The 24,589-nt window shown below is 39.9% G+C and overlaps 1 protein-coding gene and 1 long non-coding RNA gene across 4 annotated transcripts in view; one reads left to right on the top strand and one right to left on the bottom strand.

The window, feature by feature from the left end:
- Window positions 1–19,887, top strand: part of SMTNL2 (smoothelin like 2) — a 26,708-nt gene extending 6,821 nt beyond the window's left edge. The window contains exons 2-10 of one of the 3 annotated variants that reach the window (XM_067309569.1): window positions 7,522–7,609; window positions 8,331–8,570; window positions 9,300–9,353; window positions 10,843–10,918; window positions 12,666–12,836; window positions 13,416–13,533; window positions 13,824–13,853; window positions 14,882–15,033; window positions 18,387–19,887. In XM_067309569.1, the coding sequence (XP_067165670.1) occupies window positions 7,522–7,609; window positions 8,331–8,570; window positions 9,300–9,353; window positions 10,843–10,918; window positions 12,666–12,836; window positions 13,416–13,533; window positions 13,824–13,853; window positions 14,882–15,033; window positions 18,387–18,513 (1,056 nt within the window). In that variant the 3' untranslated portion in view covers window positions 18,514–19,887. The remainder of the gene's footprint in view (window positions 1–7,521; window positions 7,610–8,330; window positions 8,571–9,299; window positions 9,354–10,842; window positions 10,919–12,665; window positions 12,837–13,415; window positions 13,534–13,823; window positions 13,854–14,881; window positions 15,034–18,386) is intronic. The other 2 variants (XM_067309570.1, XM_067309571.1) reach the window with 2 other exon arrangements.
- On the bottom strand, window positions 15,044–24,589 carry LOC136993927 (uncharacterized). The gene is made up of 3 exons (XR_010886194.1): window positions 24,136–24,589; window positions 23,318–23,422; window positions 15,044–16,163 (listed from the first exon to the last, which is right to left on the bottom strand). It is a non-coding gene; the product is annotated as an uncharacterized lncRNA (long non-coding RNA).

Genomic DNA, 24,589 nt, shown 5'->3' with positions numbered 1-24,589 from the left:
CAGTTTTAAGTAACTGCTGGAAAATATTACTCCTCAGTGCAATTATAGTAACTAGAAAATGCCTTTCACAGAACAATATAATGCCACAAAAGGAAGCTAAACAGGCATTAAGTGCACAAAATTAACCTATAGCATATTGTATAAGGATTTCCTTGACTGTCAGCATAGCTGCCTAAATAACAAAGGCTGAGATACTGAAATCCCCATCAGAGATTTAGAGATGTGCCTTCCATCAGTTATCTGGACATCTTAAAAAAAATTAACTGTCTTCTTTCAAATGCATTTGATTCCTGATAATGTATTGTCCAGCGTTGCAGGGGTTTGCATTGCCTAACAAATGTTGGTAATAGGTGGAAAAAGTCTTTCCTCTTGGGACATTGTAAATGCAGGTTCAGAGAGATCTGTTTCAACAGTATACATGTAAAATGGTGATTTCCATGGTTCATATTTCCTGGAGTATATGTCCTGTTATTTGCCATTTCTAACTGCAGTGTCGGGATTATTTTCTTACATTGGCAGAAAGTTGGGGTGACTTACACTCACAGCTTTTGTACAGCTGTACAATGTTGACAGACTGCAGGAAGGACAGCGGCAGAGAACCTGCCCACTGTGGTCAGAGCAGCAGAGAGATGACTACCGGCCTAGGACCACCGGGGAAGATCTAAACAAATCTTAGCTCCCATTGTGTCTTGATGGCACCCGACAGTTAGACAGCCCAGGAGTAACTGCATGATACATAATGACCTGGGATGTACAGGCAGGCAGATTAGGTGATCCAGTAGTACCTGACATTACAAACTACGAAACCATCTTAACTCTTAATTTGGTAAAGAAAGTCTGGATAATTCCATTTCCTTCTTATTATAGTCTTAGGAGAAAGGAGTGCATTTCCTGCAAATGTTGTCTTGGAATGGTGGAGTTTCAAGGTTGCCTCGATCCTCATTTAGATGCAGATTTTTTTAAATTGACTGCGGCGTAGCTGAAGGCACCTGCTGAAGCTGCCAAGGTAGAATTGTTCCTTACTGTCCATTTTTATCCAGCCTAGCTGCAAAAAAGGTTCTGTGAAAAGTGCTTCTACCATTTTTCTTCAGAGATTATTCCATGCACAAAAGATTTCCTCATATGTTCATAGTTTTCAAAGCTTTTTCTTTACACTGCAGGGTTACTTACTGATAGAGAATACTTGGGTTACCTAACAGACTATGGCTTTCTGCTCTAGTAGAAGAATTAAGAAGGACTAATTGTGGTGCACTTCTTGCTCGTATTTGGCAGCCTGGCAGCCTTGTTTGCCTTTCCCCACACATCTCATCTTTCCCCGTTTCTGATGTATGAGTGATCTCTTTATATGCAAGGCACAGAGGGTCAAATCTTGCCTTGCAGAAGTCACTGGTAGTTTAAATGTAAGAGAAGGACTGATTTCATCCAGCATGTGTAACAAGAGAGGGAGGTGCCTCTCACACAGTCAGATAAACAGCACCTCCAGATCCAATGATTTTACCATGACTCTTTTGATAATTGCTGCTTTTATGGAAGGCTTTTGAAGACATGGATTTAGGTGAGAATCCCATATGTCTCTCATTCTTTTGCAATTTGACCTTGTTGCAGGCAAAATCTTGAAGACATAGCGGAAGTGCACCTTAGCAGTTCAGAAGGAAAAAAGAAAAAAAAAAGTTTGTATTTCTTTTCTGTCTAATTTCGTGATCTGGTGCCTGATTTTTCTGACTGCGTAGAGTTTTCACTACTGGATTATATATTTGCCTGTTGAAGCAGTTTCCAGCTGAGGATCTCAAAGGTCTTATTTATTTGAGGTGAAGCAGCCCTACAGCTGTGGAAAGTATTATCACTGTACTTTACACAGCCATATCTGAGCTACAGAAAGATTAGTTCTAACAGCAAGCCTGAGTGAGGAATGCAACTCATTAGTGTTAACTTTCCCTCCTTCAGCTTATCCAGTTCCTCATCTTCTTGTTGTTACATGGGTTGTGTGAATCAGTACTTCACATTACTAAGTACAGATATATGTACTTGTACCTCTGCTATTTACAATCTACATAGCCAGCATTGACAAAAGCAGTAGTTACGCACATTGTAGAAATGGGGCAAAGTGCCAAATTGTCAGAAGCTCAGCACCTCCAAACAAAACGTTTTTTTAAGCACTTCAGTTGCACTGTGCACAGCAGAACCAGACCCCAGACCATCTAGTGTTCTAAAAACAAAACAGTCTTTCCCGTCCTCAAGCCTGGCATCAATTTCTTCTACAGCACTGTTAGCCAAAATGTGGTCATTAGGTGGGCATAAAGTAAAGTTATGCAGCACCTGTCACTGCATTAGGAAGTCAGTTCACTCTGTAAGATGACACATGATCTTTGCAATGACCACCTTATTGGACTGTTTTGCTTCCTTGCTATCTTTGCTTTCACTGTAATACTGCATCCTTCCTCAAGTGGACTGGTCTTTGCCATAAGGACTGGGAGACATAGGAGTGCTCTCAGTCCCCATTTTAAACACAGTGAAAACAAGGCTCAGAGGGATTTAAGGTCCATTCACGGTAGTGGCCTTTCCTCAAGAATGCTTTTTTTTTTTTTTTTGTTCTGAACTTTTGACGTGTTGAGCTCAGACTCCTGTTGATGCTGAACACCCAGATGAAGACAGAGGGAGCTGCAAGTATGGAGGTGTGTGGATATCCACACTGTAGGTGGAGATCTGCAAAGTCAGGCACCCAAAATTAGATACTGTGTTTCAGAATTTCAGCCCAGACTACTTTTTGAGGATCTCACAGGAAAAATTATGAGAGATCTAGGAATGAATACTGATTTTTATTTTTTTTTCCCCTAGCTTGTAAGTAGGTCCACACACTCTGCACTGATATTCGGCTCATTCAACTCACAGTTGCTAACATTAATGGCTGAACAATTCTAACTGCTGACAAGCTATCCAATTTGCAAATTTACCTCCCAAGAACCGTTAGCTCCCATCTAAATCACTGCTGATTATTTACCGGAACCACCAACATGGAGTGAAATGCTGGTGCTATTGAGGGATCAGTAAGAATGTTGCCTAACTTTACCTGTTTGGGTTTTTTTTTTGTTTTTTTGAGTTTTTTTGCACACTGCACAAAGTGTCTGTCCTTAACACTGTAAGAATTTGTGTCCATGTGTGTTATAGGTGCATTCTACAGAGTTGTGTTAGCTGTGTGTTCTGTTTCAGTTCTGGGTATGGGCAATAATTATTGACTAGGACCTCAGTTACGCTAAGTACATCAGTAAAAGTTCTGGACCTCCTGATTTTGCATGGTTTATATGATTAATGTTTGGTGAACTTTCTTCAAGTGAATTCTGGCTGCTACTGCTAACTAAATTTATTCATGCAGAGTAATTCTTTGATGCATGTAAAAGTTTCAAAACAACTTTTATTCTTTTAAGATTACAAGATCTGGCTACAATGAAACAGATTTAGTTTAGCAGCAGTAAGTCAGACTGTGTGTGTGTGTATGTGTGTAAGCATTTTCTGTGGGGATAACAGTCTAAAAAATGAGCAATATTATTTTTGATTATCATGAGAGACAATATTATTTTAAAGATGTTCTTTCTTCTGTGTGATGTGTTGTAAAACAAGTTTGCACACTGGATTTGCAAAATAATTCATCACTGCTTTTGTGACTAAACTGAGTAGCCCAACTTTGTTGGATGTGAACTCTTCTGAAAACCAGGTCCTTAATGGAGCATCTAAATGAGAGAGATCCTTGGAAAATCAGTAGAGCCTAGACAGTTCACAGCAGTGCTTTTGCTTTTAAGAAAATTTTAGATGGTGGAAAAGAGTGAGAACTTCTGAATATCCCAACCTTCCCAAGACAGTTTCTTTTCTCTGTTTTTATTTAAAAAGAAAGGAAAAACAAAAAAAAATTCTCCTTGTTCAGCTTGAGACACTGAACTTCAGTATGGATTTGTAGAACTTGCAGTGTATATTAAGGCAGGCTAGCCTAGTTGTGGAATGGACATTCTAAAATCCAGCTATCTTAGGTGCATCTGGAACCTTAATGGGGCATCAAAGTGAAGCTGATTGTCACTCTTGTTAATGGGGCTATAAGCAACACCATACTGATGCTGTTTTTTAAAAGAGGCATCTCTTATGCGTTTTGATAGTAAACAGACAAAGGAGTGTCTTGGCTCATTTTGTAACCTCTGAGCCCTTACCAAGCAGAGTGATTAAATGCATTTATAACTCTAGGAAGAGCATCAGCTTTGGAACTAGGCAGAAGTACATGAAATCTCCTGGCTGAGACACTTTAAAACACCTTCTTTTCTGAAGGTTGAAAAAACTGGACCTTCTGTGCTTTCAGAAAGTCTCCAGTCCTCTTCTAAACTTTTCATCCTTTTGTTTGAAAATTGTATCCAGATGATCCTGCCACTTTTTCTTACCTAGCATAGAATAAATTGACATGAAAAATCTGACCCCAGGTTGAGAAATAATATGCAAGCCAATATAATAAAATATACAATTCAAGCTGAGCCTTAAAGACAGTTCAGAATATCTCAATGTCTTGCCGCAATTCCTTATGTGTTTTATTGTGATATATCTTTCTAAGAAATGTGTTTACAAGGCAGTAGGTCCTCATCTTGATTAAGTATATAAGTCAGGCTGATGGGGCTTTACCACATGTTGATGGTTTCTCCAAATAATGCTGTAATCTTGAAAAGCCTGGGTACCAATACTGATCTGAAAAGGGCCTAACCTTATATTTAAGGGAAGAATTTCCCCTGACTTCAGTAGTGTAGGAGTGGAGCTCAAATTCTACATAGTACACCTGCCTTCCATTGAAATCAGTTGGAGGTAGATGCTTAAATATCTAGAAGGATCAGTATCTCAGCCCACAACTGTGCACTCTAGGACAAAATTGTGCTTAGACTGTCTTACTGTAATCAGACACAAGTTAATAAATTTTCAACAGGACTTCAGACCAAAGCAGCCAAGAGCTGTACTTGAAATAATAAGAGTTCTAATATCCCAAATAATGGATATTATTAAAATATCCTGTGCATTCTGCAACATCTAACAAAATTAAATATGCTTTTAAAAATCTCTACAATGCTTGGAAGTCATCGTCTGGTGTTCTTAATTAAGTTTGGATGAGTGTAAACAGATGTAAATAGCAGACAAGTGCTGGGAAATGGTTTCTGTTGGTTTATCTCGAGTTGACCATATGGTTTCTGTATTTTACATGAGATGTATTTTTCCACCCTAGAAACAGTTTTTTCTAATAATGTACAGTGAAGTTATGGAATAAATATGTAAAATCAAACCAGCATTTTTTCCATGTTTCCTTCTTATGAAAAGCAAATGGAGAGAGAAATTAAGTTATCACATGTATACATACTGCCCCTTTCCCTTTCCCTTTCCCTGTTCTGTGTTTTTTATACTTACTTGCAACATACATTCTTCTTCAGTATCTACCTTCAGTCTTTCTGTCTGCCTGTTTTTTTTCTTTTTAATTTTGTTTGAATTGAGTAAACATAAGGGCATGTTACTTTTTTTTTTCTTTTTTTTTTTCAATTTTGGGGCTATCTAGTAGTTAAATGGCTATTTAGAATAAATTCAGACTTTTTCATGGACTTCATCTTGAGGAATTTGACTATACTGCTTTTATTCATGGACTTCATCTTGAGGAATCTGACTATACTGCTTTTACAATCTGTTTCTGGAAAGTGACATTTTTTAATTGAAGTAATCATGTGACTATGAAGCAGTTTCTTCTTTTAGTTCCTGCAGCCAAAACTCATGTAGTTCTGTGTTGATTACAAAAACAAAAAAATTGGCTGATTTTCCTGGAATTAAATTGGAAACATTAGGGGAAAAAATGGTGCTTTTTCCAGAAAAAGCTATCCTTACAGAAGTTGCAGGTTGTAATTCAGATGTAAAGTTCTGGGATGATATTTACGTTCTATAATACTTTTACCATATGTTATCAGAATGTGTCAAATGCCACTTTTTATGCAGCAAACAGAAAGAAATTGCATACCAGAAGCATTTTATGTGATGTCTGATAAATGTGTAAGCATAAAGCTCTCTATAACCCAATGTTAAGAGAAGTTACGGACTTGAATCCACAGTTTATATTGAGGGTGAAACACTGACTATTTCATAAATTATCTCAATGCTTTACTTGAAAGGATATAAAATATTATAGAAGTAAAAATATTAGAACTGAGAGCAGCAGAACTGAGAAGAGCAACTTAAAATCAGAAACAGAATGTTATTTGTATGGAATAAGCTTAACCTTGTTTTATATGAACTGTACAGAAGGATGATGGATTGTTTTTTAGTAGCCTGAAAACACCTAAGCCATATAGTTATGTTTATTCATGTGAATAATCCAATTCAAGAGAAGGGGGCTCTTCAACAAGTAAAGTTTTGCAAGGTGCATCTCTCTTTCCAGGATGGGGCCTCTACTGTTCTTGCATCTATTTTCACAAAACCATGCCAACCTTGAGCCTTCTGAGGTCATGGACGCCCTCAGCATTTGGTACCTCCAATATACCCAGATCCTGCAACGGCTTAAACATATGTATAATTTTGCATGTGTAGGTAGTCTGATTAGCTTGAATCTGCATATTAGTGTGGGTAAGGTAATGTGCAATCTGCAGCCTTTGATAGGTTTGGGGTAATTCTGTGGAAAATGGCCTAGAAACATCTGAATACAAACAGCAGTATTGACTATAGAAAAAATACTTTAGATATGTGTAGGAAGGGCAGGTGCTTCTGTTAAAATGTCCATAAGCAATTCACTAAAAGATACCCCTTAGGTCTGCTATGCATCCTCCAGTGCTCCAGCAAAATCTTAGTCCTGTTGAAGTCTTTTCCCATTTACTTCATTAAAGCTGAGATTTTTATGTCTAGCCTAATGTAATTTGCAATGATTTTGGACTTATTCCACCTCTGTGAATGTAATGGGAGTTTTGCCAAGCATAACCAAGGCTTTGTTTCCAAATATATGATTAAATGAATGGCAGCTACCTTCACCTGTTGTTTCCCACATGTAGATGGAAGTTTTTGTCCACTAAAGCATCTCGGACTTCCATGTACCCTGAATAGGGTGGATGGCCTTGTTTTAAGTTACATAACATTAAAAACACAAACATGTCAGACTTTCTGACATAAAGGGAGAACCTAGGAAGGTCAGATCTGGAATTACAAAGCTCACTTATTTCTCGTCTCCATGACTGTGCAAGGTCTTATGTTTATCATCAACACAGTGGAGGATGATGATAGGTCTGTCTACCAAAAGTGGAAGAGCCCTCCTAAGTGCATGGGGCCTGTGGGAACGTTATGCGAGGGTTGACACAAGTCCTGCATTGCCAGTGCTCACTTTACAGGTTTGGCTTTTGGGGTCAGAGAATTGTTCCCATCCTGTATTGTAAACACTAGCATGAGGAAGATCTGTTCTTGGCTGGGGTCTCTGGATACTCCCCTAACTCTTGCTGCTGTTTGAAGTTTAGCTGTTGTGTCCATTGTCTGTTCTGACAGAGTGTAGACCTGGATGACCACCACAAACCTGAGTTTAGAAGAGTTTTTAGTTCTTCCATCATTGAAAATGGGCATCAGTCTTCAGCAGGTAGGAATGGGAAATGAATGAAGTAGCACTACTTGTAGAATAGCAGATCCTGGCAGGCACAGAGCAGCCCTTGGATGTTGCAAGCACTAGAATCTGATATGGTTTTAGCATGAATACTGTACTGTTTAATTTTGTTTCCTAATTAGGAGTTTAATTTTTAAACTTCACTGTTAAGCATGCACTGTAGTGTTTGATTAATTAAAGCCTATTATTGTTACATTATCTCAGGGTATTAGTGATGATAACGCCTGTTGTTCTGTGTGCCATTGTAGCCTTACATCTCAAAGCATTTTGCAAATCACTAATCTAATTTAATCCTTCAGTAGGGAAAGGATTTATCTCTGTTTTAGAGAAAATTGAGGCACACATCATTTCACAAAACCAAGAAAAGAACAAGAATGCTGACTCCTAATCCACAATAGGAGATTTGGGCAGCAGGGGAGGTTAATCAGATGCAGATGCCAGTGGATTAATCATCTGAGTAAGATGCACTAGCTGTGATTCGTGTAGGACAGGTATACCACTGCAAGGGTTGTACAACCAGGGTTGTATTTCAGTTTCTGCAGTGTGCTATAAATGGTATATAATGTCCCAGAGGAGGAATTAGATAGAGTAATTGCAGTATCTTGTAAAATAAAGTTGTGCATGGAAATTGTTTTGTAACTCTGTGAAAATCTGCAAATAAATTTACCTCCTCTCTCCTTTTCTTTTTATTCACTAGGTCGGGCAAAAGTCTCCCATGAACTGACCTCTTTTCACATGTCAGACTCTTCTCCTGAAGCTCATGCCCCTGCAGTTGCTTTACAGATGCCCCACCTTCCTGTTACTGCAGTAACCAGGATATCAGAGAAATTTTCAGGAGAAACCATCTCTTCAGCAGGAACAACTAACGTGTCTGCTGGCCTGCTGGGACAGAGCAAGAACAAAAATGAGACGGTAGTGAAAACTTCCAACCAGTCAGGTAAGAGAGACAAAAATCATTTGCTCACTGATGCTGTGTCTGCTTGCACTTCTTCAGGAAGCTGGGGGCAAGGGTTGTCCTTTGACCTCGTGAGAACTGTGAGACTTAATTTCTAAGGCTACATATCCCATAGTGAGACACTCTGATTTGAAATACTGTATGTCTAGGTGGAGCTTTAAGCCATAATGTCACATACTATGAGAACTTCTTGCTCCCTAATAGAGATGAGTGTACAGTGCAGCCTATCCTCTAGCACAATTACTCAAGAAGTATTTCTTTTCAACCTAGCCAACTATTTTAATGAAACTTGCAGGAGTTTTTAGTGCATTGAGATCTCAGGCCCCTTGTGAAGTTAGGCTGATGTTGGCCAACAGGTTCAAAAGTCATTTGGAGGGGGGAATGATCAACAGCAGACAGACACATACACACAAGAGTCAGAGTGATTGCAGAATCTTATTTTCTCTCTCAACTAAGTTTAAAAGAAAGAAACTCATCTCATCTGATTCCTTCTCAAGTCAATAAGGTTTTAATTTCTGAACTGTATTTCATGCACACTTAGTGATGGTGACATTTATAGCTCAGAATATGTATATGGGTCAGAAATTACAGAGACAGATCAGAGAGAGACCAGATGGAGAGTGAGGGATTATTTGCAGATTCTTTTTTTCACCTTTTATTAAAGGTAAGAAAGTAGCAAAACCTTCCTTTGTCTTTTTTCTTCCTTTTCAGTGAAGACCTGGAACTCAAGTTCATTGAGAACAATGGGCTCATCTGCCACTGCAGGTGAGTGTTCCCATCAACATTTCCTTATTCAGCACATGTTGAAAGGGATTCTGTGCTCCATCTCTGGGGATTCAGACTGAGTGTCTAGTTCCAGTTTCTAAGCAGATTCAGTTTCCAGCATATCATATCATCTCCTTCCACTGTATCAGATTCTCTGTTGGTTCAAAGCAAGGGATGCTTACCCATATTTACACAGTGGTGTACATGTGTACTGTTAGCAATCTTTGCTGTTGAAACAATAGGTGCCAGAAAAGTGAGGTAGAACAGACAGCTTGAGAGGTGAACATTTCAACTGACCTAGTGAAAACTATGGCTGAATGCAAGGTAATGTAATTTGGAAAGTATTGGGCCCACCCTGTGGGTGTTGACACAGCTTCATTTGAGCAGAATAGCAGCAAGTAGTCTCCTTCATATATGTGTGTCAAAGGATAAAATTCCTTAAGGACTTTTGGTTTCAGTCTAAATAGATGAGTGGAGCTCTATCCAAAAGTACTTCTGATAGATGTCACCAAGCTGTTAATTGTCCACACAATGAACTAGCATTTGACTGTGGCCTCAAGTGTCAGTTTAGCAGAGACATAGTTGGTGTAGAACAGTGATCACACTTCTTCATGGGGATCACACCTATATGCAGGCATATAGCAGGGTGTTTTTAGTTAGAAGTCTAGCTGATCTGGATTCCTTCTAAAGGCAACTGGGAGAGATTAGCCTTCCAGAGGGTGATTTGGACAACGATTAGATTGCATTGTTTCTAAGATGCCAGTCTTTCTTCTTTGTCTATAGAAGGAGCCTAGTATAAATGAGTTCCTGCCTTGTGCAAAGAGTTCTGGCTTTAGAGTGTTACAACTGGGCAAGTCACTCCATTATTCCACATTTACAGAGCATAGCTGAGGTTCAGTGCTGGCCTCTAAGAGACAAAGCACAGAAGGTGCAGCCTCAGGGGTGGAGGGAGGAAGCTGCAAAGACAGTTTTAAGCCAGCTTTGCAACCTTCAGAGTCTGTTCAACTTTAGAAATAAAATGGTTTCTGGTGGAAATTAGGTAATTTAAATTATGCTCTCAATCGTGGCAGCTTTCCCAGGACTACTTATGTCTGCCAGAATGACTGTTGAAAGCTGACCTGTGGCACCATTTCTTCCTTTCACTGAAATGTCCATGGCACCATCTCCAGAGTGCCCTCCTCAGAGGTCTGCAGGAGGGCCTGAAATGATCTGACTCTTCCAACACAGTTGTATCAAAGGCATTCTCCCACAGTCTTTTACGGCCTGTTTACACCCTCCTTGCAGCAGTGCAACAATTTTGTAGAGGGACCGAACCCCTGGGGAAAATCCCTCCCCAGCTTGTTAGCTTATACTGGAAGTTAGACAGAGGCCTGCAGCTTTTCACTGCGGTGAGTAAAAATCAGTGTGTGGCTGAAAAGGATTGAAAACATGAGAAAGGGAGAGAAGTTTCAAACCTGATGTATCTTCTTTCTTCCTGCTTTTTATACAGACAAAACCACTTCTGTCACTAAATCTGTCTCAGCCACGAGCTATGGGATGAGTAGTGGAACCAAAACTGGTGAAAGGTAGGCATTTTTCATGACATTTTGTTAGACCATTGTGCTCATGATCTAAATAGACAGGTGGTCTGCTGGCTTAGAGAAAAGGTGAGTCCCAGCTGCTGTAACTTAAGCTCATTAAAGGTTGTGAGCCTTCCCAAGGGGTAAGTGGAGCTGTGATGGGAAGAGGTAAAAATCTTTCATAGAGCAGCTTAAAGCAGACCTAATCAAATAAGGCAGACTTATGGTGTTAGCCAATGAAACTCTGCCAGCACTCAATTATTGTTAAGGGGAGCAAGTTGTGAGCTTTATATGTTTGCAGAGGAGCTGCAGCTTGTCTGTACCTCACAGAAGCTGGGAAGGTTATGATTCAAAAGTGATCAGACACCATGTTAACAGAAACTGAATAGGTGCCTGCAGAGCCTAGATACCCAGGCAGGGTGGTGCTGTTTTCCTTCATATACTTCATAGATTTAGTTAATGCTTGGTGAATGAGTCTCTGAGAAAAGGATATCTTCCTATCATAATGTACCCTAGTCTCTGTCTTTACCAAAAGCAGACTTTGCTTTTGGTTGGTAGTTTGCTGACTTCCTTAGTCTAATCCCCCCCAAGAACGCCACTGTATGGGATGGGTTTTTATAAGTCCCCAAATGGTCCTTTACTGGCCATGTCAGGCCCTTTGAAGACACTTAAAAACATAGTCAGCTGCATCAAAGTTTGTATTTTAGGCTTATTTTTGGAAGCCAATACATGACTACTATCAAACATTCTTAGTTTGACTGGCCTAGAGTTTAGCTTGTAGCTAAATGCCTTGCAGGATACTGAATACTTTCAGCCCTACTCCAAAAAGCTGAGTACCAAACATTTTTGATTAATTGAGAGTCACAGTTGTTTAGTATAGGATTATACAGTATCACAATTACTACTGAAATACTCAGGTGTCCTGAGCATGCAAAATATCTATCAAGAAAAATGGGAGGACAGGCAGTTTAAATATCCTAAACTGGGCTTGCATCTGCCTTGAAAATTATCCCAGATTTGGCATTACATTTCTTCTGAGTTAGTTCCAACATCAGCACTTTGATGTTTGAGTCCTGATAAACTGAGCATCCTAGAGAACTCGCTGTCAGGATATCTGTCCTCCAGCAGTAACAGAAATAAATGTGTGACTTCAATTTCATTGTTCTTTGCCTCAGTTTTCCCATCTCTGTAATGGTGGGAGCACTTCCAAATGCCATGTGCGGCTTACCTCATTAAAGTTGGTGAAATGCTTTAGGGTTCAAATAAGCACAAATGAAATATAATCCCTTGCCTTCTGGATGAAATTATCAGTTTGCTTTCAATGAAACAACACTGACATGAGCTCAGGATTCTGTGTACTGTGAGTAAAAATTTCAAAAGTAGTTCCTGAATTACTATTCAAGTTCCATTTTTAAAATATGATTTAAAGGCATTTAGTGCTCCTATGTGGCTGCAATTTATTTATTTATTTTTTTTAAGGTACATAATTGTTCTACTCCATGTTAGAAAGCCTTTGTGACTTGAGCTGCTATATCTCATTTGTAAAAGTGCCTTAGACATTTAAGTACTTAAATGCTGTTGTCTGTCAATAAAACTTTGGGCTTTGCTTAAATTGCTTTTGACTCATTCAGTTCCTCTTGAAACTGTTTTGGGAGGTTTAGAGTAACCAACAGTTGGACCTTTATGCTGACTCCTGGGTACAGCAGTTTGTTTTTTTTTTTAACTGCATACTTTTCATGTTACTTTTCTGCAGTGCCACTGACAGTTACTGTGATGTAACCCCCAAGTCTTGCTCCCCTCCTCCTACTGTACATCGCCAAGTTGAAAGGCGGAGAGAACTGGTGCGATCTCAGACACTCCCACGGACTTCAGGAACACAGGCCAGGAAAGCACTTTTTGAGAAATTTGAACAAGACAGTGGAAAGTATGTCACCCCTCCCTTATCTCCAGAATGGGTTTGGTAATGGGAAACTACTTTGTTAACTGTTGATGGCAGAGGACAGTTAGGGTAGGAGGACTCTTTCAGTGTTTGGATTTTGAGCTAAGGGGCTATGAGGTCACATACAGCTCTGCTGATGTCACAGACTGAGCTCCAGAAATTCACAGCTACAGATTACTCTGGCTTTAGAGTTGTTTAGCTGAAGAAGCAGATGCCTCTTTCCTGAAAGAGTGCTGTGAAAGCCTTCTTCTGCATGGTTATAAGAGGAGACTGGAAATACAGTGACTTTCTGCTGTCATTCATTAAGGGCCAAATGCATGCACTGTCTTTTATGCACCACGATCAGGGTATGATTTAAGTAGAAGAGGGCTTGGAATCCTGGCTTTAGTGAAATCAAAATGAGTTTTTCTTGCAGGACCAACAGGTTGAAGTTTCAGCCCTGTGTTTCTCAAATACTACCTTGACAAGGATGGGGCTGGGCGAGGTTGCATAGATGTAGTTGACAAGTACATTTAAGTTTTTTCTAAAATGTAATTTAATCTGGTCTCTGTGTTAATCTTCCAGAGGAAAAGGAGAATCCAGAGCTAAGCTGAAGAGGTCACAAAGTTTTGGGGTTGCCAGCGCTAGCAGCATTAAACAAATTCTGTTAGACTGGTGTCGCTCAAAAACCATAGGATACAAGGTGAAGATATGCTAGCACTTTCAGCTCTGTTTTTCAGAAGAATTTACCCCAAAAGTGTACTCAAAAAGTGAATGTAGAACATGCTTGACAGTGAGTTACCTTCCTCACTGCATTCCAAGATGAAGTTCTGCATGATGCTATATGAGCAACACTTTAAGACAGTGAATCACTGCATGAGACTCTGTATGCCTATCCAAGCGATGCATTAGTGTTGGCTGAAAGCCTACATTTTTGTGCATATGGATACAGACTTCACTATACACTCAGGCATTTTTTTTTCTTCGTTGCAGACTGTGATTTTTGCATTCTTGTTATGTATGGTAAGACCTGGATAACATCTTAACAGTATGTGGAGACTATGTTCCTTTTGTTACACAGCAGACCAAAGCAAGCTCTACTGGAGTTAAAGAAGTGAATTTGTATTAAATGGTGGGGGTTGAATCACTCAGTTTTCAGTGAGCTCATTCCTATGAGGTTGTATCAGTACAGCTAAGAGGAGAATTTGGCTGTTGAGATTTTATGAATTTTACCTGGCTGCTGCAACTTCCAAAGCAATTTCCAGGAGAAAGTAATAATTTTTCTAGTTTTTCATAATATGTATTCTTGAACGTTATTGTAAAATATGCATTATTATTGCCGAACTCTAAAACAAAATATACTTAAGCAGACCTAATGAAAATGACTTTTCGTCACTTACTAGAAAGGTTAGGGCTTGAATTTTATATGTTGGGAAGGCAGCATGAAACAAGAGCCCAAATATGTTTCATTTCACTGAGGCAATCAAAATTGACAGTAAGCTTTAGTACTAAGAGTCAGGTTTTGTAATAGGACTAATTCTTCCCATATTTCTACCTATCTGTGTGTAAACAGGCATTCAATTCAATTGCATTAGGCCTTACTGAATAGCAAAGCAAGCAATCATGGTCTTTATCCAGTGTTATACACTGTCACAAAATAGACCATTCTTCAATTACAAATACTTCATAGGGGTAAGCAGTGGCCACAGTTTCCACAGATACTGAATTGGCACAATGGGCCTGCTCCAAAGTTCACTGAAGTTAATAAGATTCTTTGCAGTATTTTCAATAGGTTTTGGATCAGGGACCTTGAACGTGTATCTGCTTTGCAACTGCACATTTCATGCAAGAGCCTTTCCTTGCTGAGGATGCCAGTTCTTCTCAAAATATAAATAATGGATATACAAAGAGGGGAAGAAAAACATAAAGCCTGTGCTTTGTATGCTTACTTGGTTAGTGGGAGAGCAGGACAGAACACAGCAGTGAGCAAAAGCAGCTCTCTTCCCAGTTCCCTGTACTGCATTAACATGCGTATTTTTTCACCATGGCAGCACATTGATCTCCAGAACTTCTCCTCAAGCTGGAATGATGGCATGGCATTCTGTGCCCTTGTGCATTCTTTTTTTCCTGAAGCTTTTGATTATAATAAGCTTGACCCAGCTAATCGCAAGCAGAACTTTGAACTGGCTTTCACCATGGCTGAGTGAGTATCACATTAGATCTCTTGTGAAGTGCTTCCAGTTCAAGTCTCATGAAACCAGGCATCACTGAAGGGTTTAGTCATTCCTCTGGTAGATCCTACATCACAAGCTTACATGTGTCATGCCAAAAAAGGTAAAGAACAGGAACTTCAGTAGTCTAAAATCAGATGTGGTTTTACCAGGCACCTGATAATTCATTAGAGTCCAGATATAATCCAGTGTTCAGGTCTTTCACAGTCTTGAGGAACTTTCTGAATTCTGCTTTATCACCTCTGTGCTCCTAGCAGCCAAATGTTTTCACCTGCTGCATTTTACCCCAGGAACATGTCTGTATACACTAGACGATATTGCTAATGGAACTGCTACTTCCATATTGTATGTTGCCAGTAGATACTCAGTGTGACTTCTGTGTTTTTGCATTTCTTAATTGAGCAGTTTCCTTGAACTGAATTTCTTCCGGCTTTTCTATGACCAAGAAATGCAGAATCAGATGCTAAAGCAGCTGCTTTTGGGGGTTTTTACAGTGATGTTTGGTTAGCTCTGCAAAGTATTATTAACTGGGAAGAAAGCTGTTAGGTCTACAAGCTATTATCACTGCAGACAAAAGCTGTTCAAATGTCAGCCTGTGACTGTAGTTACCACATAGACCACAAGACTTGCTGTCTTCAATATCACAATAGTTAACCTCATGCATAGGCTGGCATTAAACAAGTTCTGCTGATGTAGAATTACAGAGGTTTGAATCTGTAGTAAGTGATGCTAGGACAAACTCAGTTCAGCTCAGTGAATATATCTGAATGCTTTGTACTTGTACAGGCTCATGTAAATGACTCCCCAACCTGCAGCAGAGGCTGGCTCTGCATCCCTATAATACAGCACTTGAATTAATTCTTTTGGCATTACTCTGATAAGAAATCTCAAAATGGTTTGTATTTGGTAGGCTATTGATTAGACACTTCAGGAACCTCTCTGGTCCATGTGAAATGTTGACTAACTTTCTGTGAAAGGCAGAACTGATTTAACTGTGTTCCTCAACTTCAAAGATCAGCAGATAAGGTCTCTTGGACTCCTGCAGGTGTTTCTTCTGTTGCCGGCCACTGTGCAGTTCAGATGGTGTTTCCTCTCTTCCTTCCTGAAATTAAATATCAGGAACAAAGCTTTGGCCTTGTCAGCACTGTCAAGACCATGCACAGCCTCATGAGAGAGCAGATGTTATAATGGAGAAAAACCGGGTCTGCAGTATTCAATTGAAAAATCCTATATGCTGTCTCTTTATTGTTCCATAGTGTACTTAGTGTCAAAAGCTCTAGGATGCACTATAAGGCGACTCCTTCACAGAGGTTATAAAAGATTGCTTGTAAATATGAGAAGCTAATATAAAGAATCAGACAGAGGCAAAAAAAGTGCTGTACTTCATGGAAAGTCAATCATTCTAACAATGTAAAGCATTTATTTTGCAATTCTCGATGTAGACAAACATTTGCTGGCGATAAGCCTATTGATGTAATTATACGATTTAATTCTGTAATTGCTGCAGCATAAACACATCATTTAAATTGGATGATTTTAGTAGCATTTACTTTAAACCAGCCTTAGCACTGATGCACTAAATTTGAGAAATCACCACGTGACCTTTGTTTGGACAGAGGAGAAAAAAAAAACCTACTTTTTTTTTTCCCCAATCATTTTGTTCTTCAAGTGATGGAGGATTCTTAATGAATTTGCCAATATCCATCATAAAAAAAGAAATCTGAGTTCATAGAGCACAAGGCATCCAACTTTTAGTGACAGTAGGAACTGGACATACAACTTAGAGCTTCTTTGACAATCTCACCTGCCTGATACCTGATTTGAATTTGATGCATGTAAATAAACCTAGTCTCTCTGGGGGGAAAAAAAAAGTAAACAAGCAAGTAGTTTTAACTTTTGGAAGTGGGCTTTGTGGGAGAGTTCACCTCCATTTGTACATTGGTTTGGTTTAACAAATGCGAAGGTTGTGTTCAGTGTAAATAGAGTTAAATCAGGGCTGAGAGCTTCTCAATATCTTAACCTGATGACTGCATTTTTGTAAAATGGAGAGAGCTAATACTGTGAGTCACACTCTACTGATTCTTTTTGATGCAGTATACCAGGGAATTAAATGAAGATGAATTTTTTTTTAAGTCATTATAAGTGGAAACTTCTCGACTGGTCAGTCATTTTGTTTAATAGTAGAACAAAATGTTAACTTTTTGACCCAATATCAACATGACTCATACTTGCTGTTTAATTGTTTGACTTGTGTAACAATAAGAACACACCATGTGGTATGTAGCTGGGTTCAGTACACTCTTTTCAATGAATTACAGGATGCAGGGATACATGGCTACAGCTTCCTAAAACTTCTGAAACAGCTTCAAACACTGGTACCATCACACTGAAGCTGTAGGGTTCTTTCAGAGCAATTTTTCGTTTCTTTTTTTTGTTTTTTAAGTAAAAACTTAGAGCTGGATTTGTCATTTGTCATTATAGAAAAGCTCTGAAATTCTTCAAGTTGGCTCTTCTTATTCAAACCCATGTCAATGGAATTAATTTGGGAAGCAGAGTTTTATGTATAATTATTTTTACTCCAGTTACTTGTCAGTGAGTTGAAAGAGACATATTTTTAGGTAGCTTATCTCTACAGTAAAACTGTCTTCAACTCTTAAAGGAAAGTTCCAGTGTTTTCCTATCCCAGTTTATGTATAAAAATAAATATAGGGGAGAACAGAAGGCCTAGGCCTCAACAGATCTTCTCTTTTCTGCTGGTCCAGATCTCAGTCTGGCTTCTGCTCTCCGGCATGATGAACATCTGAGATTGTTGTCCAAGTCACTCAAGCCATGGGAAAAGGGATATTAAAAAGGGGGGGGGGGAGCAAAAAGAATCCACAGCCACACAGGTCATTATTGGCACATCCCAGCTGTTCTCATGTTTTCCTGTTCTTTTTGACCTTCTTATAGTGTAATGAGAAAAACTCATGATATGCTTTGTTATGGAAAAAGATTCACAAACTCAAATGGCCCTGTTCGCTGAAACTTGGGCAGAGGAATGAGATACTGCGCTACATGCTACACACACCAGGGATGTGACTAGCAGTGAAAAAAATCCTACTAGGCCTTGGATAAGATCCCAGTTTTCCATTGTCACAAAAATTAAAATCTCCAACATTATCTAAGCTTGACCATTTCATTGCTAAATTAAATGATGTGGATAACCCCCAGGATATTCTTATATGCCTCAGTGATGCCTGTTATCAGAGCAGCAAAGGAATCTTAGGAGTAGTTATACGCCTTAGCTTGAACTCTTTGTTTGATGGATGTTTTATTATTACTACAGGAAAATGGCTCACTGTGATCGCCTTATAGAAGTGGATGACATGATGGTGATGGGCCACAAGCCAGATCCCATGTGTGTCTTCACCTATGTACAGTCTCTATATAATCATCTACGTCACTTTGAATGAAACCACGGCCACTTCTCCAGCCAGAAGGGTCAAGTACAGTATACTAATGGGAAGACTGATGTTTTAAAAATAGAATGCAGTGTTATTTTTTGTTCTAAAGTTTTTTACTATCCTTCTGCTTACATTCAGCTGTGTTGCTGACTGAAGTGTTGCTGAGCAGTCTCTCAAAGTGTTGATGACAACAGTATGTCAATAATAAAGAAGCATGTTTTAAAAAGACAAAAAGCGTAGGGAAAGGTAAATGCTGTCATTTTGGTGCTTAGTTAGTAGTAGGCTGTTTTTTGAATATTCTTGTGTTGTAAGATCACTGGAAGCTAAATTCCAGCTCCTGTCTCCATTAGGTTGGGGGGGGGGGAGGGGACAGCTTTATGCAGTGACAGGTAACTGCTATGAAGCTGTTCTCTCCTAAAATGCAGCTTCAACTCCAGAAGACAGCATCTTTCCTTCCACTTCTCTGTCCACCGTAACATAAAAGAAAGCACAGACATACTGAGACAAGAAAAACTCCATTTAGCAAATGTAAGCTTGACTATCATTAGGGCAACAAGCTCAACAAGTTCGAGTGTCCCAACAAACAGGACTTACACTGTTCTCTTACAGCAGAAAGAGAACATCAGCTCTTACCTACTGAGGGGGCCCCAGACACCACCATCTTGCACAGCAGTGTTTGTAGTGGTTGAATCTAAAGTGATTTTACTCAGGAAAGCAGCTGAGGCCTCTACTGGAGTCCTGGATTCATTTCTTGCTTATGAAGAATAGCAACAGCTGGGGCTGTTCTGTGTGAGGCTGTGTGCATGAATTAGGATTACAGGAAATGGGGGCGGTTAACAAGGTACAGGATCCTCTGAACACTTGTAAGAGAAGCAGGACTGCAGCATGCTTTGGCCTAGTGGCTGGAGGAGGGCAACTCTCTAATGGGGACAGGAATGACATTTTAATGATTCATTCAGTCCTTGTGCTGTCTGTTAAGTGGCCAAGCAAGGTGCAAAAAGTGTGAATGAAGTGGGAATTCTGAAGTGCCTTAGGCTAGTTTCTGATTTCAGTTAAATTAGTGCTAAATCCAGAATATTTCCATTAACTACAGTGGGATTATTCCAGATTTACAGTAAGCAAAAAGGTTATGTTTCACCCTTTCTGGCTTTTTGTTTGCTAGATCAACAGAGCTTTGTTTTCACAGTGAATGTTAAAAATCAATAAAAAAGCACACAAAAAAACTTAATTTCTTCCCTAAAAACAGGCTCATAGAAAATAGAGATGTCTGCTCATGCTAAAGAATGGTTTTTACCTGCATTTGTTTGTGCTCTTGGTAGGTATTTATAAAGATGATTTTGGTTCTGTACTGATGACCATTTATAATAAAATATATGTCAAACACTTCAGAAGTACAGCTTCCATTTAGAATGAAGTTACAGATGACAAAGTGTTCAGTTAACACTCAAAAAAAAGGGGGGGACAGGTAAGTTTGAAGAATTAAATGCAGTAAAAAGGCGCTACTCCCCTTAAAATACAAGTCCAGTACAGAAGCAGCAGTACAGCTTTTCTTGTAACACTGTCATTAATAATAATCAGTAATACTACTAATGGATATGATGAAAGACCAGCTATTAAATCAGTGAATAACTGACCAAATGCAGACTTTTTACCACTTAAGAATAAACACATCTATTGCATCTACCTCCCAGTTTGATTAATTTGTAAGGATGGCCAGGTAGACACATTTTTTTTCTAATTTTGCCATGAATAGAGGCTAGATGGTTTACCTTTGGTCCAGGGAAGCTCACATTTCCAAAAATAAATAAATAAATAAAAGTGAAATAGATGAAGTCATCAGGCAACAGGACTAACAAAAGAAAAAACAAAAACACAGAGGGATGAAATGACACTCTCCCCAGCCTCTGATCAGCTAACCTCAGCTGGTATTCCTCAAAGCTACTTTCTTGCATGCTCAGGTTTTAGTAGGTAAATGCTATCACCTCCCTAGATCTGCACATGCCTATGCAAGTTTAAGGTCCTAATACCAGAAGTCTTAGGGGGGGGTGTCTGTGCGTGTCTCACTGGCCAGGGCCTGTTGCTATTATCTACTCCCTGTTATATTGCTGTTCATCACTGCAGGTTGCCATGCTAGACAGCTATTGCTGCCACAGTTCTCTTCCTCCAGTTCTCACACTAAAGGCCTTTAAAGTCCTTTTTAAAATCAAAGAATCATACTTGGGCTGGCTGAAAAGAAAGCTACAATGGTCTTTACAAAACCTTAGCAGCAATTATCTGCAATGGAGAGGTTAACACAGCTACACAAGAAGAGGGCCTGTGCTCCTTTCATGATGTTACTAAACAGCAGCAGACATTGATATGGTAACAGCAGCTATTAAAGACAAACTGCTGCAGCTTTAGAAAGGGGTTTGCAAAGTCTGGAAAAAGGGTTTTGACGAAAAAATTGTGCTCACTGTGCAAACTTCCCAGCCTACAGCTCATGGTGGCAGCTTCATTTAGCAAGGTAGCAAAATAGAGCTATAATAAATTGGATAACTGTTTGTTTTAACTTGTTATGCATATGGCAGCCCTAACTGTTTTGGAGGTAAATGTAGCTGTGGAAGGGAGCCAGGTTACAGCAGCTATGAATGAATCCATATGGCATTAGCATTTACAGCTTTAAATTTCCAGTCATGCTGAGGAGGGCTGATGTATACAACATTCATCACTGGCCAGGTAAAAGCAAAAAACTTAGGCGTCAGTTTAACTTCCAGTTCTCTTACATTTCCTAATGAATGCCTTATGTTCACAGCCCAGCATTTGGTCCATAGCAAAGCATATCTGAACAAGGAGAAAAGCAATGTTATATACTATAAATCACAAAGTCCCATAGCAACTTCCTTAACTGTGTTGGTGCAAACACTGGCTAACAGCAAGCATGCCTCCAATATTAGCCTAGGAATTTTATGCAGTTAAGCTTCCAGTTATATTCTACTCTAATGGTCCTCTTGGAATCTGTATACCTTGTTCCCAAACAATCTCATGGACAGCATGGAAAAATTCTTTGCACTTTGGATTTAAAGAGGACAGATCATGAATGAATTTCACCTGTAAAAAATTTAAAACAAAGCATTAAGTATAAAACTGTGATTCTGACTGTGAGTTCCTACCTCACATCATTTAGTATGAAATTACAGCAAGGTGATTACTCACTACAATAATGCCAGTTGCACTTCTTGTGGAAAATGCTCCAAACACTCAACAGTGGTTCATAGCTATGTAAAATTGCACACAAAAGTAGAACAATCTTCTTGCTTAGTTTCAAATTAAAAAAAAATAATAATAAAAAGTAAGCCAATATAGAAGTACTTCAAAACCCAAATAAAGCCAGGCAGACTTGCTCAGCTAAAAGGTGGTAGTTTCCAAAGCATCTGTAAGTAAAATATACTATTAGGACCTGTCAAATATTCATTCTGCTTACCTTTATAGTTTGCATTGGACAGAAAATAACAATAGCTTCTGGAACTCCAGGCCCAAGACCACAAATTAAACTTCTTTTGCTGTCCAACTTTTCAGGTGAATCTTTTGTATAATTACTGAGGAAGGAACCTTTCAGATCTACAGAGAAGGGAGCAATTCCGTTCCTCAAGGGCACGACAGACATACAGAATGACAGTGTTATATTCATGCAGCCCATTCTTCCATACTCTTTTGCAGCATTAGCAATTTAATTCCAATAAGCTGTGATAGTCAGCAGCTAATTATTTGCCTTTGGTTTGTAAAAAAACCCTGAAGCAAAGATTTGATTAAGCAAAACAAAAATTAAACTGCTCAAGAAAAATAGTTTGATTACATCTTGCATTGAACCTGGAGTATATGGGCAAGACATAATCATTTAATCCCATCCAAGGCAAAGACTATGGACCACAGTAACACTTGGAACAACATTTTTCTGGTTTCCCTCTTTGCTGTGACAAGAAATAGCAGAGATGCATGCCTGAAACAATGAACTCCTCAGCACAGTTTCAGAACTGGGGAAAGAGGCCAAGGTTGCCCCCAGCCCTACTCTTCCACTCCATTATGAGAAGGAACAGACCTGTGTTACTATCAATAATTAGGTTATCTCTGAATCCCCTCTACTGGCACACAGGCAGTGAATTTACTCTATGTGGAATCTTCTTATGGTAATACTAAGAAATCACTAAGAAAAACATGAAAAAGAAGTCTGCTGTCATCATAGCCTTATGCCCATTCCTAAGTCTTGGGAAAGTCCTTAAGAAGCGCATTAAGCAGCAAGGCATATTGGAAGAAAGGGTATATCCGTAAAGTAAACGTGGCATTTCTCCCTTGGCAAGGGAACAGACTAGACTAACAAAGGTAAGACATACTGCTTAGCTCAATCCAAGCTAGGATCTTAGATCCAGTGCTGTTCACATAACCAACAATATGGATTTACAATCCTAAATAGCATTCTCAGTAACAGGTAAGCATCTTGGAAGTAGACTACACATATTCATCATTACACTCAGTAACCAAACATCTCATTCATTTATCTTCCCTTTCCTCCCATCCCCAGAAGTTAGTCTGAGCTAATAATCTGCAAAAAGTTACAATACAAAGACTGCTGGGGTCTCATGCTTTATCCTAATGCCAGTATAATGTGAAAAAGAAAGAAGAAAACCAAACAAACTTGTTTAGCACTCAGAAATCTGTGGATAAAGACCATCCATCAGCTATTTATTGTTACTGATAATATGCACATATAATCAGAAATGTTGTTCCACAAATCTTTTGGTTTTTTTTCTAACCATATCTACTAGGTAGCTCAGTTTACCTGACAGCAGATTTCAGAACAGAGCCATACAGCAGGGAGCTGAGGTCATAAACAGGTACAGGTCAGAAACACCTTGATCTTGGACAGCTAACTTCCCACAATGACCTGCAAGGCAATTTCCAGGCTTCGATCAGCAGCTTTTCTCATTCAGATGTATAAAGGCAGTATAGAGTGTGGTATGTGAACTACATAGCAAACAGTTTGGTATGGGGTCTACTTCCAGACTGAGAAGAAGTTGCTTTTTCATCCATGTGCAATCACATTCTTACATTTTCTGTGGGAAAGGCAATGCAGATTTAAAAACCTCCAGCAATGCCACCTGCACAGAACACAGAGGAGTAAGGCGTTATGCAATCCCTGTATAGTAACAGGAAATAACCCCTTGGCAGGTGCTGTGCAAAACCACCTTTCTGCAAGCACACAGTGGTTAAAAAAGCATACTCTGTGTCGCATCATTTAGTTGAAGTTGAGAAAATATTAAAATCTGATTATAGGAATTTAGGATCGGATGCTGCAGAGTGATGAGGGAAGCTTGTCTGTTCTTAAACCCATAACGTCACTGTAGGGAGGATTCCCATGCTACTACATTCGTAAAGAAAGTGAGCCCAGACAGAAACGTGACTAAACAACTGCTCTGGCACTAGTTACAGCGACTCTCTGGGGCGAGCCTGAGGAGCGTGGCGGCCTGTGCAGCCCCGCCGCGAGGCAAGCCGCGCAGGGCCCTCCACCCGCCCCAGCGCGCCGAGCCCGCGCCGCAAGCCCCAGCAGGGGAAGGGCATGCCCCCACACCGTAACGGCCCAGCTCTGCCGCTCCTTACCGACCAAGGTCGCTTTCCCCGGGTGCGTGAGCGTGGCCCGGCCGCCACAAGGGCCCGCGAGCCGCCGGCTGAAGGGACGCGGCGCCGACGCGACGCCGAGGAACACGCGACCCACACTCTCCCACCAAGGCGGCTGCTACGACCGTTAGCGAGAGGCGTCGGAGGAGGGGAGGGGCAGAGGCTGCGGAGACAGCCGATTGGCTGTGGGAAGGCAGCGGCACCTGCGATTGGCTGGCGGCTGCGAGGAGGCGGGGCGCGGGCCTGGCCGCGCGGGGAACGGAGCGGAGCTCCCGCGTGGCGCGGCGGAGCCCGGTTTATCTGACGGGATTCATTTTCTCTCCTTTAAATTACTAGAGGTTTTCAGGGGTTAACAGATTATAGTTTTTCCATTTTCAGTGAAGGCAAAAGTAAATGAATGCTGAGTTGATTTTGCCCCTATTATTTGACAAACCGC

This window comes from Apteryx mantelli, chromosome 22, assembly GCF_036417845.1.
Source record: "Apteryx mantelli isolate bAptMan1 chromosome 22, bAptMan1.hap1, whole genome shotgun sequence".
Taxonomy (NCBI): Eukaryota; Metazoa; Chordata; class Aves; order Apterygiformes; family Apterygidae; genus Apteryx; species Apteryx mantelli.
The sequence above is the reverse complement of the archived record's forward strand: the minus strand, read 5'-3'. Positions and strand labels throughout refer to the sequence as shown.